Source organism: Staurois parvus, unplaced genomic scaffold, assembly GCF_062004578.1.
Source record: "Staurois parvus isolate SC_StPar_1 unplaced genomic scaffold, SC_StPar_1.0 ptg000168l, whole genome shotgun sequence".
NCBI classification, from domain to species: Eukaryota; Metazoa; Chordata; class Amphibia; order Anura; family Ranidae; genus Staurois; species Staurois parvus.
This window is the reverse complement of record NW_028317964.1, coordinates 5,547,883-5,563,553: the sequence shown is the minus strand read 5'-3', so window position 1 is coordinate 5,563,553 and position 15,671 is coordinate 5,547,883. Positions and strand designations below refer to the sequence as shown.

The 15,671-nt window shown below is 41.0% G+C and overlaps 1 protein-coding gene across 1 annotated transcript in view; it reads left to right on the top strand.

Moving 5' to 3' along the window:
* ADAMTSL3 (ADAMTS like 3) overlaps nucleotides 1–15,671 on the top strand; it is a 670,777-nt gene that overhangs the window by 644,775 nt on the left and 10,331 nt on the right. Inside the window, exons 26-29 of the mRNA XM_089676419.1 lie at nucleotides 1,521–1,733; nucleotides 7,203–7,386; nucleotides 11,822–12,026; nucleotides 15,359–15,468. Of these exons, the coding sequence (XP_089532545.1) occupies nucleotides 1,521–1,733; nucleotides 7,203–7,386; nucleotides 11,822–12,026; nucleotides 15,359–15,468 (712 nt within the window). The remainder of the gene's footprint in view (nucleotides 1–1,520; nucleotides 1,734–7,202; nucleotides 7,387–11,821; nucleotides 12,027–15,358; nucleotides 15,469–15,671) is intronic.

Sequence of the window (15,671 nt, the reverse complement as noted above, 5' to 3'; positions counted from 1 at the left end):
CCAATCCTGCATCTGTTCCCCACTGCCTTTAAGACTGAGAACTGATTGCTCAAAGACCACTGATCGCTCAGTTCTCAGTCTTCAGTAAGCAGAGAGCTGTCAGTCATTGTTCTCTGCTCTGCCCCTCCAGTGTTCACTGTAGTGCCAAGTTGTGAAGGTAATGGGAGCAGCTGGCTTACTGCTGAGAGCAACACACAGCTGAGCCAGCTGCTGGTCCAGGCATCTGGGTGGTTCCTGACTTTAAATTCGGGATCTTTCAAGTATCTATACTGGTTGAGTGATGTCAGCCGTCAGGGGGCTTTAGCTTGCTGTTGGCTGAAAACAGGCCACTGGAGTGCAGAACGAAGTATACCCAAAATAGCTTTGGCTATACTTTTCATTTAAAGTGGAGTTCCAGTCACACTCTGGAAAATAAAAGTCAGCAGCTACAAAAACTGTAGCTACTGATTTTAAAAAACAGCCACCCACCTGTCCCTCGATCCTGCTGTGTCCTCCTCGGAGCCCGTTTCATTGGCCGTCCAGTGTTCCTGGTGGCAGCATCTTCAATGTGGGCACCCAGCTGTGACAGATACGGCTTCACAGTCAGGTGCCCACTGCACATGTGCGAGTAGCACTGCACTTTCTGAATGGTCCTGTAGTCTTCTTAGACCTGTCACATGTCCCAGAAGACTACGGGGAGGAAGGAGGACAACTTCCACTTCCAATCACCTAGGCGATGACAGTGAAAGTGGGAGCAGGTACCTGTCAATATCAGGTACCCGCTTCCCAAAGGAGCCAATCCTTAATGGGGAGTGGGGGACCAATCTTTAAAGTGGAACTTCCCCTTTTGGGTGGAGCGCCGCTTTAATATGTCATGATTATTGACAGCTGCATAGAGGAGCACAGCAGAGACAAGGATTTGAAGCACTGAATTGCCAACATCCCTCTTACATGGCATATCTGCTGTCAAATATCTGATGGGTTTATTCAGGTTGCAGGTCATTGCAGTGGATTTAAAGAGGCATACACTATATGAAAGTTTTACCGCTCGATTCACATCTGAAGATGCATGGTGGACTTTGTATTTCAGAACACAAAAAGAAGTCTGATGCTCAGTCACACGGCAGCCAGACTGCTGGAAAGATTTCACTACTGTGCCCTATAGGTTAATTGTGTGCACTTTCCCACCAGATGCCACCTCATTTTAGCTGCCTATTTTCACTGCTTGGATGCTGGCACAGTAAACAATGATGCTGTGGCCGGCTGCCAGCATCCTAGTAACCAATAATGGTTACTAGGATGCAGGAAACGGAGCTGTACAGTTCCATTGGTCATGGTGCAGACAAATGCTTTCACTAAAACAACCAATGTCACTGTCCAAACCAGTCACTTGCATCCTAGCCACCAATTATATTTTCTAAGCATACACTCAAAACTATACTGTCCAACATAATTGTTTTGGCTTCAGCTAAGCACAATCCTTTATACTGAATTATTTATATCATGTTGTCTGTTGTCTAATACTGTCATTGATCCCGCAGGTTGTCCAGTGCAGACAAGCCATCAGAACACCATTCACTGGTTTTTGAGAAAGCAACCGATAGAAGAAATGAAGGGCTTCAAATACCGCATTCTTGTATCTGGCCGTGTATTGGAAATAAACTCTTTGTCAGAGCAGAGTACAGGAGAATACAGATGTTGGACTTCAAATAACTCAAAGACAATGTCTGCCTGGGTGAATGTGTCTCTCGAAGGTAATGTTTCATCATTTTACTCTCTTCACATGTAACAGAAGAATACCATTTGTTAAGGGTTTGATTCACCTTTTGGACCATGTTACATGCTACACCTATATGTAGGATGTAAAATGAAACATAGTCATATTCCCTAATCCCCCCTCCAACCCTCTTCCCTTCCTATAAACTGCCCCCCCACACACACACACACACTTGAATTGTTGAGTGTTTCTCCCTGGAGCAGTCTGTTGCTTTTTTAAATTTAGTGTCGCTGTTTGTGGCTGCACTACTACAAGTTCCATCATTTGCCACCACAAAAGTGGGACTCACAGATCAGAATGGAGCACAAATGTGGTAGACCATTGTTTTCTCCTCCCTGCCCATAACTGAAGGTCCATACAGTACATTGCACTGATTGTAGTGCCATTGCTCTGCAGGCTACAACACAAACATTTTAATTAATGCACGTTTTTTAGTTTATGAAAGTGAGTGTGTTTATTACATTTGTGCAAATGATGGGCAATGCCTTTAAGGCTCATACAGTGAATTTACAAAGCATGAATCTTTCTACTTTTTCCCCCTTGTATTTGCAGGACAGCAAGTGACAAAAGATTTAGTGGAGTGGTGAAGGAATAGAACTTCTGACAATAACAATGTTGTCAGAAGTTTTTTCACTGTTTTTATTGCTGTCTGTGGTTCGTGACCCAACAGAACCACATCCCCATTTCTTGTACTGGCATCACAAGGACAGAAAGTAAGGAAATACCCCCAAAAGGAATCATAGGCAGAAATAAAAACCTGATAGAAATTCTAACTTTTCCCCTTTCTATTAAAACCTAAAAACCGATTTTGCTAGGGTTAGGATTTACAGCTGAAGTTTAGTTAATTTATTTCTTTTTAAATACAGAACTAAGCACATTAGTTATGTGTAATAGTGCACGTCCCATTACCTGCAAGTGCCTGCTTCTGGTAAAAATCTTCCCTGCAGCACCCTGAGCCTCTTTCCTTCAGCACTGTGGGAGTGAACAGCAGCCAGTGCTACAGAGAAAAGTTGTGCCACTCACCTGCCCCTTCTGCCCTCTCATTCACATTGCTTGTTTTACTGCTGTCACACATTGCATTCTGTCAATGGAGGAGGTGCAGTTGAATGACAGAATCTGTCCCGCACAATCACATTTGAGCATTCAGGTACCTGTAGCCCAATGGCTGAAGCTCAATAAGGTATATGAGCTATTTTAAAAGCATAATGGGGCATTTTATGGCCCCATAGACTTCAATGGGAGCATGTGTTTTGTGTGGTTTGTAGTCAAGCCTTAAAAGTCTATGAAGTCAAAAATGTACAATCCTGCTTCAAAGAGGTTCGTGCCTTCACTCTTAAATATGCAAAATAAAAATTAAAAAAAAATTGAAAAAAGTGCAAAAAAAAATGGCTAACATACTCTACCCTCAAGTGTGAATGAAGGATAAAAGTAGGACAATGGCACTAATCCCAGAGATCAGAAATCTAGATTTCTGTACAGTGCCTGGATAGAATTATTTCCTCTAGCAGTCGTTTTTAATACATTCCCACTTACATGTGTTTTGTTACCACATTATCAACATGTTTCAAACAAAAGAAAGCATTTACTGAATGTGAAATGACTTGGACTAATGAGCTAACAAATTGGTAAGAAAATAAATAGAAAAATAATGGAAAACAATATATAAAGAATTGCCTGGTGGCTTGTAGCAATTAGTATGTGGACACAGCTGGGAGCTATCATTTGTTGCTGGTTATTGTTAAAAAATTCAGACTGTTTCTGCAATCACATAAAAAGTAACTCTTTAAAAAGTGTGTGGTGTGCTTGATTTTCAACAGTGTCAAAAGAGGGATGAAAGTGCATTTGCAGGCAGTTCCGTGACCAAATACCAGGGTACCCCAGATTATTTTAGAAACTTGTTAAACAAAATGACTGCACTGAAACCGTTCTTACTCATTCTAATTTTTCCATAAGATTTAAACTGTTTTGCGTTCCTTAAGCTTTCAGACAGATGGAGGAGGAGTGGCCCAATAAACACAATAAGCTGTCATATAAAGAAAACACAAAACTATGTATTATCCTCTGTGCCTGTTGTTCTGAACTAGGGTTCAGAACCCTAGGGTCCCTCCAGAGATTGCAATGGATTCCTTGAGCTGTGTCTGAGTGGCCTTTCTAATTAACCACTTGCCTACTGGGCACTTATACCCCCTTCCTGCCCAGGCCAATTTTTAGCTTTCAGCGCTGTCGCACTTTGAATGACAATTGTGCAGTCATGCAACACTGTACCCATATGAAATTGTTATAATTTTGTTCACACAAATAGCAACAAATACAGGTGAAACTCAAAAAATTAGAATATCGTGCAAAAGTTCATTTATTTCAGTAATGCAACTTAAAAGGTGAAACTAATATATGAGATAAACTCATTACATGCAAAGCAAGATAGTTCAAGCCGTGATTTATTATAATTGTGATGATTATGACATACAGCTCATGAAAACCCCAAATCCACAATCTCAGAAAATTAGAATATTGTGAAAAGGTGCAATATTCTCGGCTCAAAGTGTCCCACTCTAATCAGCTAATTAAGCCATAACACCTGCAAAGGGTTCCTGAGCCTTTAAATGGTCTCTCAGTGTGGTTCAGTAGAAATCACAATCATGGGAAAGACTGCTGACCTGGAAGTTGTGCAGAAAACGATCATTGACACCCTCCATAAGGAGGGAAAGCCTCAAAAGGTAATTGCAGAAGAAGTTGGATGTTCCCAAAGTGCTGTATGAAAGCACATTAATAGAAAGTTATGTGGAAGGGAAAAGTGTGGAAGAAAAAGGTGCACAAGCAGCAGGGATGATCGCAGCCTGGAGAGGATTGTCAGGAAAAGGCCATTTAAAAGTGTTGGGGACTTTCACAAGGAGTGGACTGAGGCTGGAGTCAGTTCATCAAGAGCCACCACACACAGACGGATCCTGGACATGGGCTTCAAATGTCGTATTCCTCTTGTCAAGCCGCTCCTGAACAACAAACAACGTCAGAAGTACCTGGGCTAAAGAAAAACAGACCTGGTCTGTTGCTCGGTGGTCCAAAGTCCTCTTTTCTGATGAGAGCAACTTTTGAATCTCATTTGGAAACCAAGGACCCAGAGTATGGAGGAAGAATGGAGAGGAGCACACTGCAAGATGCTTGAAGTCCAGTGTGAAGTTTCCACAGTCTGTGTTGATTTGGGGAGCCATGTCATCTGCTGGTTTTGGTCTACTGTTCTTCATTAAGTCCAAGGTCAACGCAGCCGTCTACCAGGAGATTTTGGAGCACTTCATGCTTCCTTCCGCAGACAAGCTTTATGGGGATGCTGACTTTATTTTCCAGCAGGACTTGGCACCTGTCCACACTGCCAAAAGCACCAAAACCTGGTTCAATGATCGTGGGATTACTGTGCTTGATTGGCCAGCAAACTCGCCTGACCTGAACCCCATAGAGAATCTATGGGGCATTGCCAAGAGAAAGATGAGAGACATGAGACCGAACAATGCAGAAGAGCTGAAGGCCGCTATTGAAGCATCCTGGTCTTCCATAACACCTCAGCAGTGCCACAGGTTGATACCTTCCGTGCCACGCCGCATTGAGGCAGAAATTGCTGCAAAAGGGGCCCAAACCAAGTACTGAGTACATATGCATGCTTATACTTTTCAGAAGTCCGATATTGTTCTATGTACAAGCCTTGTTTTATTGATTGCATGTAATATTCTAATTTTCTGAGATTGTGGATTTGGGGTTTTCATGAGCTGTAAGCCATAATCATCACAATTATGACAAATCACGGCTTGAACTATCTTGATTTGCATATCATAAGTCTATCTCATATATTAGTTTCGCCTTTTAAGTTGCATTACTGAAATAAATAAACTTTTGCACGAAATTCTAATTTTTTTGAGTTTCACCTGTATGCATTGACAAGACTGCACTGATAGGCAGCACTGATGGGCATTGATAGGCAGCACTAATGGGCACTGATAGGCGGCACTGATGAGGCGGCACTGATATGTAGCAATGATGGGCAATGATAGGCAGCACTGATGGGTGGCATTGACTGTCGGCACTGACTGGCAGCACTGCTGGGTGGCACTGATGGGCAGCACTGATGGTTGGCACTGATGGGGGCACTGCTGGGAGGGCGTCACTGTTGACGATGTCATATGACGCCCTCTCAGAACTGGACAACTGCTCTGTAGCTGTCATTCGGCTATAGCACGGTTGCCAAGTGGTTAAAGTAGTTGTAAAGGCTCAAGGTTTTTCACCTTCATGCATTCTATGCATGAAGATTAAAAACCTTTGGTGTGCAGCAGTCCCCCCAGCCCCCCTAATGCTTACCTGAGCCCCATCGCAATCCAGCGATGTACATGAGCGCCTCAGCTCTCCGGGGACTTTTCCTCCTCATAGCCAGTGAGCCAATGAGAAAAGAGGGGGTGGAGGCGGGGCAGAGCCCCAGCTGTGTGTGTGAATGGACACACAAAGCAGCGGCTTGGAATCGAACCTGCTTGGGTGCCCCCATATCAAGCTGTTTGCTCTGGGTGCACTCGGCAGGAGGGAGGGGAGGAGGGAAAACCACTGCACAGCACAGGTGAGTATAACATGTATGTTATTATTTTTTTAAACTTGCCTTTAATATCACCTTAAGGCCAGTTTCCCAAGGGATTTATCTTGTATAAGAGCAGTGCGATCATCAAGCTTTTATGAAACTTTGAATAATATTTTGTAAAGCTTTTGGGAAGCCTCAATCAGCTTTCCATAAGTCTTTAAAGTGTCTGTTTGGAAATACTATACATAAATTCTAATGGGAGTGCTGACTGTCACTTTAAACAAGTGCTAGCAGGCTTCAGCAGGCTTTCTACAAGCTTCAAGTAGTACAAAAGGCTGCTAGTAGCTCATTTAAAGTGATGATCAGCACTCCCATTAGGATCTGTGTTCAACATTTACAAACTGGAGCTGATGGTCACTTTAAAAGCTTCAACAAAGGCTTACCAATCACACAGCATGGGATGCAAAATGCAGTAACCTATAGCCACCAGTCAGAGATCACTATATTGGAGGGAGACCAGAACAACATGGATTCTTATTGGTTGAGTACTGTTATTTGGCCTTTGCCATTTGCAGTACTTTATTTGATTAGCTTAATTTGTAGTAGCCATTTGCTTGATATTAGGGTAAAACTTGACATCAGGGAAAAAACAATACAGGAAATGGAAAACTGAACAGTAATAACACAAGAAAATAATTTTTGTAGCAGCTTTCTTAACTGAGTAATAATATGACTAGAGCTGTCTAACAAATTTAATCAAGGAGAAATAGTCTGCAATAATACATGGGTAACCAGTTACATGTTGCCTTCTAGGAGGAGGAGAACAGAAAAAGCTCTCTGATTACTATATTTTATTTGCAGCATGGTATTAAACTCAAATAAATGTTGTTACAGTGTACAGTCTAGAATATGGTGAATGGACACCTTGCTCGACATCATGTGGAAACATGGGCTCTCAAGTCAGAACGCAGCACTGTGTCAACTCCGAAGGACAGAGGGTGGACAATTCATTGTGTGAACATCTTCAGCCATTAGCAGCCAGTCCTCAGCCTTGTAACATACAGGACTGTCCAATAAGGTCAGCAATTTGATCACTGACTTTTTTCTCCAGGTGTTGCGATACATGTATGATGAATATAATATGGGGAGCCCTGGATCACCAGCCAGCCACATGTAAAAGTAAACCATCTTTATTGTTTTTTCAGAGCAAGGAAAACACAACAGCTTTCCTCAGCAAAGTACAGTAGACACAAAACGGTCCATGACTGAAATATATTGAAAATAATACTATGACTCACTATCTAGTCCCATACTTGGATTAAGCTTCTCCTCTGCTTCAAGGCACAGGAAAAGCTTCAGGAACTCAACAAAACAATGTCTCAGTTGCAAGACAGTCTACACTCTTTCACACCTGTGAACTACTGTACTCCACCTCACAGACAGGTGATGACTCCTTCCTGCTTCCTTTTATGTCTTCCCTGCAGGCTGGTTAACCCTTTCAGAACCAAAATCCCTGTAATCAGGATTGGAGACTCATTCCCACCCAAAAGTCTCTCTGAAACTCCCAATTCTCTGTATTCAATATAAAGACTTAAGAATCTTGGGCTAACTGTAAATTGGTTTATCCCTTTCCAAGTGGACCCCTCACCCTACATGACTGAGAAGGCTCGAGTACTCCCAAACTGCTATCCAACTGTCCCCATAAATGGGCTACAACCCAAATAGCAGGGAAACATACCTGCCTTCCAGGACCAATCCTGTACATAAGATAATATAATATATTTATAGGTGTTAATAACTTGGATGGGGTCTGGGGGGTTAATGGGATGCCCAAGGAACTGCAAACTTGAGGACAAACGTCTTAGCAAACTGTACACTGTACAAAATTGTGGGTCAGCAAAAATAGCACTGTCTCTTTAAGGAGCACTGAAGTCCCCTTGGTGTAACTCCTGAGACCCCAGATGAATCCTTCCTATTCACCTGGCTGCACTGAGGGTATCCCTGGGCAAGGGATTCCAAAATCTATCAAATGAAGTAGTTTCGGATGAGAGCTAGTTGGGTCTTGCACCTGACCACCCTCTCCCTTTATCTGGCTCAGGGGGTGTAAGAGTACTCACACTGTCCTGTCCTGTCAGTGGGTTGGTAGCTGCTTTCAGGCCTTTAGCTGGTCTAGCTCCTTCCCTGCTGCACAGCATTTCCTCCCTAAGAAATCATGGGCGGTAGAGATCCTCCTTTCCAGCATCCTGCCTGTAGGTAGGCACCCTTCCCTGGGGTCCCCTCCTAGGCTCCACACTCCAGCCTTCTCTCAATCCATCTTCCACCTGACTATCCTTCTCAAGCTCTATCATATTTAAAGGTTGTACTTGATCACTATGCCCGACCTCCATGGCTGGGGATTGGCCAAGTTCCCTCAAACATGCAGATCTGGACCTCTTCCCTTCCTCTGCCCCTCTTCCAGAAAGTTCTCTTAAGTTTCTGGAAGGGTGGGAGGGCTCCAGAAGCCCTAACCTGTACAGCCTCCCAGCCTGTTCTGGACGTGCTGATGTTACTGCTGAGCTCCTTATTTTAGAGATACCGGAACTGCAGCAAGATCCTGGAAGCTCTAGGACCTTGACCTTGGTCTGTTTAAGCTACTTATCTCAGTTGGCTTTCCTCTTTCTTCCTCTGTGTACATCAGAACAATTAGCTTTCTGCAAAAGCAGCAATATATGGTGCTCTATAGATCAATAATGCTCCACCCTATATCTTCCCCTTTGTGAAGTCATTTCCCTCTGCTTTCACTCCCTTCAACTAGAAGGAGGCAAAGAGGCTGAAATGAACTAGACAGTTTAAAGGGCACCTGTGCCTAGACTATGGATATTAAAGCCTTTACATTTTCTTGACAAGCAGTAAAATACAAGTCATCACTGACCTCTCTGGCTGCATGTACTGTGATCATTTATTTTCAAAGATCCATGGAGATCAAAACAAAGGCAGGAAACAAGCCAATCCTGTTGCATTTAGTGCATGTTGATGTGTGCTAAATTCACTGGAGCTGATGTATGTTGACATCCTTTTTTAAACGTGTTGTACTGATGTGCATTTTTAACACGTTGTGGGGATGTACAGGTTATTTTCTTGTTCACAACAGAAGCCAAAATGCATTATTTTTCTTTGGTCTATATGTGTGAAAGCAAGCTGTGATGAATTGTAACATATTGGAGCATGTTGCTCTGCATTTAAATGCAACATGTCCCATTTTTACAAACCACACCAACGCAATGCTCCCAAAGGACTTGCTGTGAGTGGAATGCAAAGTGAGGTTTCAATCATATGGCTGGCAGACTACCAAGACAATAATAGGAGGAGAGCTATTCCACCGCCTGTGTTATGAACTTTGAAGATGAATTTCTCCACAATGCCTATAGCTATAGAGGTGAATAATGGCCTGTTTTAAAGTGCTTTAATTGCTTCCTCAGAACATTGTAAATATGTGTGCATAGTCTGGGCACAGGCACAATTCAAGAATGCGATATAAATTAGAATAAAAGCAAATAATCTAATTAAAAAGCAAAAACAATGTCATCCACAATCTGTAAATTAACATTCCCAGGCACGTGCTTCCCCAGAGAACATTAATCTACAACCCCCATTTGACAGATAAGAGCTCACATTGTATGGTCCTAGTTCTCCGATATAGTCCCAGTTAAACAATTTAGTGTGATTTCCAATCAAATCATCACAATGACAGCTATGACAGTGACCATGTGAGATTTGTTTGCAGACAAACCTATTCCTGCTGTGTATGTTCTCACTGTGCATATACAAAGAAATGCTGTCACAAGATATTTTTTTTCAGTTCATTGTAAATTATTTTAAATTTTTTTTTATTTAAGTAACACATGCCGACAGAAAAGTGAATTGACTCTTGCAGTGGCTATACACTATGTTGCCAAAAGTATTGGGATGCCTGCCTTTACACACACATGAACTTTAATGACACCCTAGTCTTAGTCCATAGGGTTCGATATTGAGTCGGCCCACCCTTCCACTAAACTTTACACTTGGCACAATGCAGTCAGGCAAGTACCTTTCTCCTGGCAACCGCCAAACCCAGACACGTCCATCAGATTGCCAGACAGAGAGGTGTGATTCATCACTCCAGAGAACACCTCACCACTGCTCTAGAGTATAGAGGAATATTTAGTAGCAAGGAAATTTCACATATGCATAGGTGGCAACCTATCACGGTACCCTGCGTGAATTCACTGAGCTCCTGAGAGTGATCCATTCTTTCACAAATGTTTGTAGAAGCAGTCTGCATGCCTAGGTGCTTGATTTTATATACCTGTGGCCATGGAGGTGATTGGAACACCTGAATCCAATTATTTGGAGGGGTGTCCCAATACTTTTGACAATATAGTGTAAGTAAAATGACAAACTCTAGTTTATAAAATATTTTCTATTCAAGTATCTATTTTTAACTGAGAAAAGACCCTTTTATTGCTTTTCACCTCCTCCAAATCTACTTTTTTTTGCTGCTGTGATCTGACTTCCTGTTAAAGGGTGGCCAAATCTTTTTCCCATGCTATCTTGCATGGCAGGGGTGTTTTTTGAGATTTGTCCTGGTGAACAGGAGCATAAAGATATGAAATAAGGCCCCTTTTTTTGCTATGGTAGTTGCTAGAAATGTAATTAGAGGGGCTGAGGTTTTGATCAATTTTTTTGCCATGTTGCAAGTATGAGGGCATGCCATAGCTGTACATATTGATAGATTTTTTGTTTTAGGAGAGAAAATTCCACTTGTAGTGTTTGAAAGGATTTAAGAACATTTTTGGCATATAATTGGTTGAAATATTGGATCCTATGCTTATTCCAGAGATCAAAACCCAAAAGTTTATGAAATTCTTCAAAGTATTTATAATTCCATATTGGGGTATGTGAATTATATCCTTCATACCTCTTGAGATGTTTCATTCATATCCAAATGTGTGTAGCATTCTGAGAGTGGGGCATTGTACACTTTCTGCTATAATATTTTCATTAGTAGTTTAAAGAGCAGATAGAGCCACAGTGAAGTTGCATGCAATTTAACCTGTTTAGCTTGTAGGACAGTAAAAGGCTGGGTAGGTTCCCCCTTAAAGGTTACTCCTCATAGACAGAGGATGCTGAGGGGTTCCTATATGGTCAAGGAGAGTAGGTGAAGAGAGGGGAGACCGGGAAAGAGCAGGGGGGAAGAAGACAAGGGTGCTGTGCCAGATGTTCTACAGCTGTTGCATTTACACAGCAACCACCATTGTCATTTTGACAGTTGGCAGATGTGAAGAGGCAGGACAGGATGTACTACACACATACTGTGTACCTTTTTTAGGCACGCCAACTGGTTAAAGAATTGCAGGGGTGAATAGTTCCCAAGTATTTGTACTTTACTTTTACAAATCTTTTGCCTGATAAAACATTTGCTGTATGTGTATTTCAGCTGTGTATTTGGCTAGAGTTGCCCTTTCACAGGATGTAATGTATTATTTTTGTAGATGGGCCACGAGTTCATGGTCTGAATGTTCTGCATCCTGTGGCACAGGATTCCAGCTCAGACAAGTGGCGTGCCAGCAACTAACGGCAGATGGTAATGTAAAGGTGTTGGCTTTAAATTTCTGCGGTCTCACCAATCGACCAGCGGCAAGGAAGCCTTGTGTGACTGATGCCTGTGTTGACTGGGTTCCTCAACCTTGGGGACAGGTAAAATTCAATGAGATACAATTGTGTAGCATAAATGTCAACAGTAATTAACCAGATTTTTTTTTTTATGTTCACACCAGCACAAGAGATATTCAGGTGGTATTTGATTTGCTGCTGTGGCCAACACACACTTATCTTTCCTCCAGATTTTAATGGGATTTGTAAATCTTGGCACACAACTTGGTGTATGCATACTTCGCAAGCACATAATATGAGTTTTTTTCAATGATTTTCTTAAAGGATAACTTCACCCTTAGTAAAGTTGTCTTTTAATATATACCCCTCCATGCTGAGTGAGGCCCACGTAGGATAAAACTTACCTTCAGTCCATGCTCCAGCTATCTTCTCTCCGACATGGTCCTTGAAGACAACTCCTCATAGTAAGTTTTGGTGCTGCAGCCTATTTCATCTCTATGGATAAACCATACTCATGGTGACCAACAGTGTTCCCTTGAAGTACAATTTATGAATAGCAACGAATGGGGCTTCGGCACGCATGCGGTTTTTAGGGGACTTGGCCAGGAATGTTTTGTAGGATCAAAGAGGAAGATAAGTGTTACACAAGGTAACCTGCTCTCAGGGGGTGGTGATTTATTAAAAGACAACTTCACTAAAGCGGAAGTTATCCTTTAAAATATTTTTGTGTTACTTTTATAGCAAATATTCTGCATAGAATGTGCCTTGTTTTATAATCTCATCATTATTTCTGCATGAAAAGTCAAAGACAATATACGTACTTTATCCTGCAATCAACAGTTTGTTGTTGTTAACACTACGTAATAAAGTAGACCCTTGAAGGAGTATCTATAGACCTTTGTATGATAATACAGCTATGACAATATAGAGCAGAAACTTGTACACTTGTAAAAATAAACACAGATACTTTAAATTAGAGGCCTGAGAGGTGGCCTAATCTGGATAATCTGTGCTCAATACCAAGTTAGGTCTGGACTCTTGATCAATAAATGCCCTGCTGCGTGCTGGGACTCGTAGTTTCCCATAAGTGGATGTTTTGCACCTCGTCTTGCAGCTCACCTAGTCCCTGGCTTTTTTTCCTGGGTAAAATGATTAAATCCATCAAAATTGTATACATTAATCTAATACAAACGTCAAATAATATGGCATGTTCACACCTTGTAGAAAGTGACATTTACAAAATAACATATGGCTGACCTTGAAAGCTTGTAGACAATGTTCAATTCAAGATGTTTATGTGTGTCGAAATTTACTTTAGAAGTTTTTCATTATAGTGTTTTTCATTAGGGACCTGAACCAATCCAAACATCAATGTGTAACAGTGTTAAACCACCTTGGCAAAGGCAGTGCATGAGTAAGAAAGCTTGGCTTCTATTATGCATCTTTTGTTAGTAGATGGTTGTATATAATTAAAAAACACAGGCCAGAGCTTAGAGCAGACTTGCCACAGACGTGTGTAAAAAGTCAGAACAATTATGGAATGCCACAGAAACATACATCTTTCAGCGGGATCTGCAGGAAACTCCTTAATGGAATACAACTACATTTTAAAGTTACATTCTAGCTAAATTATAACCAGTCTGACCAATAAACTGCCTTATCTTTTCAGTTTTTATTGTAGTATTTCTGTATTTATTTTATGTTACCCGTCCCTTCTTTCATGTTGGAAAAACCACAACAACACAAGGAGTAGTAGATCCATGGAATATGTGATTGCCTCCCAGGGGATCAGGAAGGAATTTATGTTCTCCACTCAAGTGATTTGGATCATGCTTTATTGGGGGGGAGGGGTGCCATCCCCTGGATCAACTGTGGGTATAAGACTGTGTATATGGGGTTTTTCAAACTCTGTTTTTTCTGTTGGTTAAACAAGATGGACTAGTGTCTTTTTTCAACCTCACTAACTGTGTAACTATGCAACAAAGGCAGCAGAGATTACTTTTTCAACCTGCCTCTAGATAGGCCGTGTGGCACACTGTCGAAAGCCTTGCCCATTCCTCCAGAGGCTTTCATAATAGTAGTTTGCAGAGTGAAAAAAATTTGAAACTTCGTGTATGCATCTATTTAATTTTGTATGCTTTGACCACTGCAACCAATAGCCTTGGCATCATACTAACTCTTCTGTCACACACTCACATTCACTATCCTGCCTATGTACAAACTACATTTTTAGTATTATTGTGATATCTACATAAGCATAATTATAAAAAAAAAATCAAATGTGCCAGATATATAGAACATTCATTTGGAAATATGTTGGGTGTATCTTTTTGTGTCTGTTCCCTGCTGCAGTAGTTATTATTAATTTGGAGCCACTTTTCAATATTAAAATAGGTGTTACCTATCTATGAAATTTCCAAGACAGGCGAAAATTTAATAGACGGCAGTATTGTCTATAATAATTGTAGTGCTTGCCAAAGATGAGCATCAGGAGATGCTTTTATTGGACACATAGGGCTTGATTTACTAAAGGCAAATAGACTGCACATTTTGCAAGTGCAGTTGCACTAATTTTCCGTAATAAATGTAAATGTGCTGACACTTCACTTTGTACAGAATACCCTATCAGGTGCAAGGATTTTTTTTTTTTTTAAAAGCATTTTTTCTTGCACATGATTAAATGATGGAAATCAGCAGAGCTTCACCGCATTCACTAAGCTCTGGGGAAAATGAGGGCTGTAAGGGAATCATGGCACACAGCTCAAAAAGCAGGAAAATAAATCAAATTTTAATTTACTCTTTTTATCTTCTGCATCATATGTGCCCTCAGTTATTCCCTTATTTTCTCAATCTATCTGAGAGTCTGAGTGTGAATATTTTTGGCAAGGTCCTTATTGATATATAGGGGATTTAACAATACAAGTATTAATACATGACATATTGTACATGTTATCATTTTAATGCTTTAGGTTCATGCAATGCACATCTACAGTTTGAAAAATGCGACAGAGAATATACATAATATATAAATTAATGATAAAAAACAGTACAAAGTTATAAATCTCAACCAATGTTGGAGAGTTAGACGGTGGCAACAACAGGTATTTGAACTTAAAGGATTTGCTTAAACAGGAGAGCCTGTCAAGTTGGAATGTATTTCCGTGGACTGTGTAATCATATAGCTATGGTACTTCCAGTATTGTGGTTTAGAAGGTAATATTATCGTGCTTGGAAAGTACAGATGGGAAGACTCTGAGGTTTTTAAGTGTTGCTCAAGACACAGAAATAAACTGATTGACTTACATTACCTTTTAAATATCCATCCAGATGTAAGATATGTGTATGATCCGGTTTAAGCTAGTCAGAAAGAATACGAATGATCTTGTATTCACTCTGAACATTGTCTTTCCTTTCAGTGTTTTAATCGCTGCACCGGACAAGGAATGGGCTTACAACATCGGCACATTGTGTGTCAGAACCGGAATGGAACCATGGTGCCAGACACTTACTGTGATAGAAGGAAGAGGTATTTGAATCCATCTAAAGAACACATTAAGAAGCCAGTAACATATTACAGATGTAATACTCACGGGCATGCCAATTTTATGGTGGAAAAATCGTACATGTCCAAAAAACGGCAGATTGTTTTTTTCTGTCATTTAGCTGTTATGATGTTCTGCTAAGATCATCTGAAGGCCTTTATGGCTTTCACCACTTGAAGAGATTTGT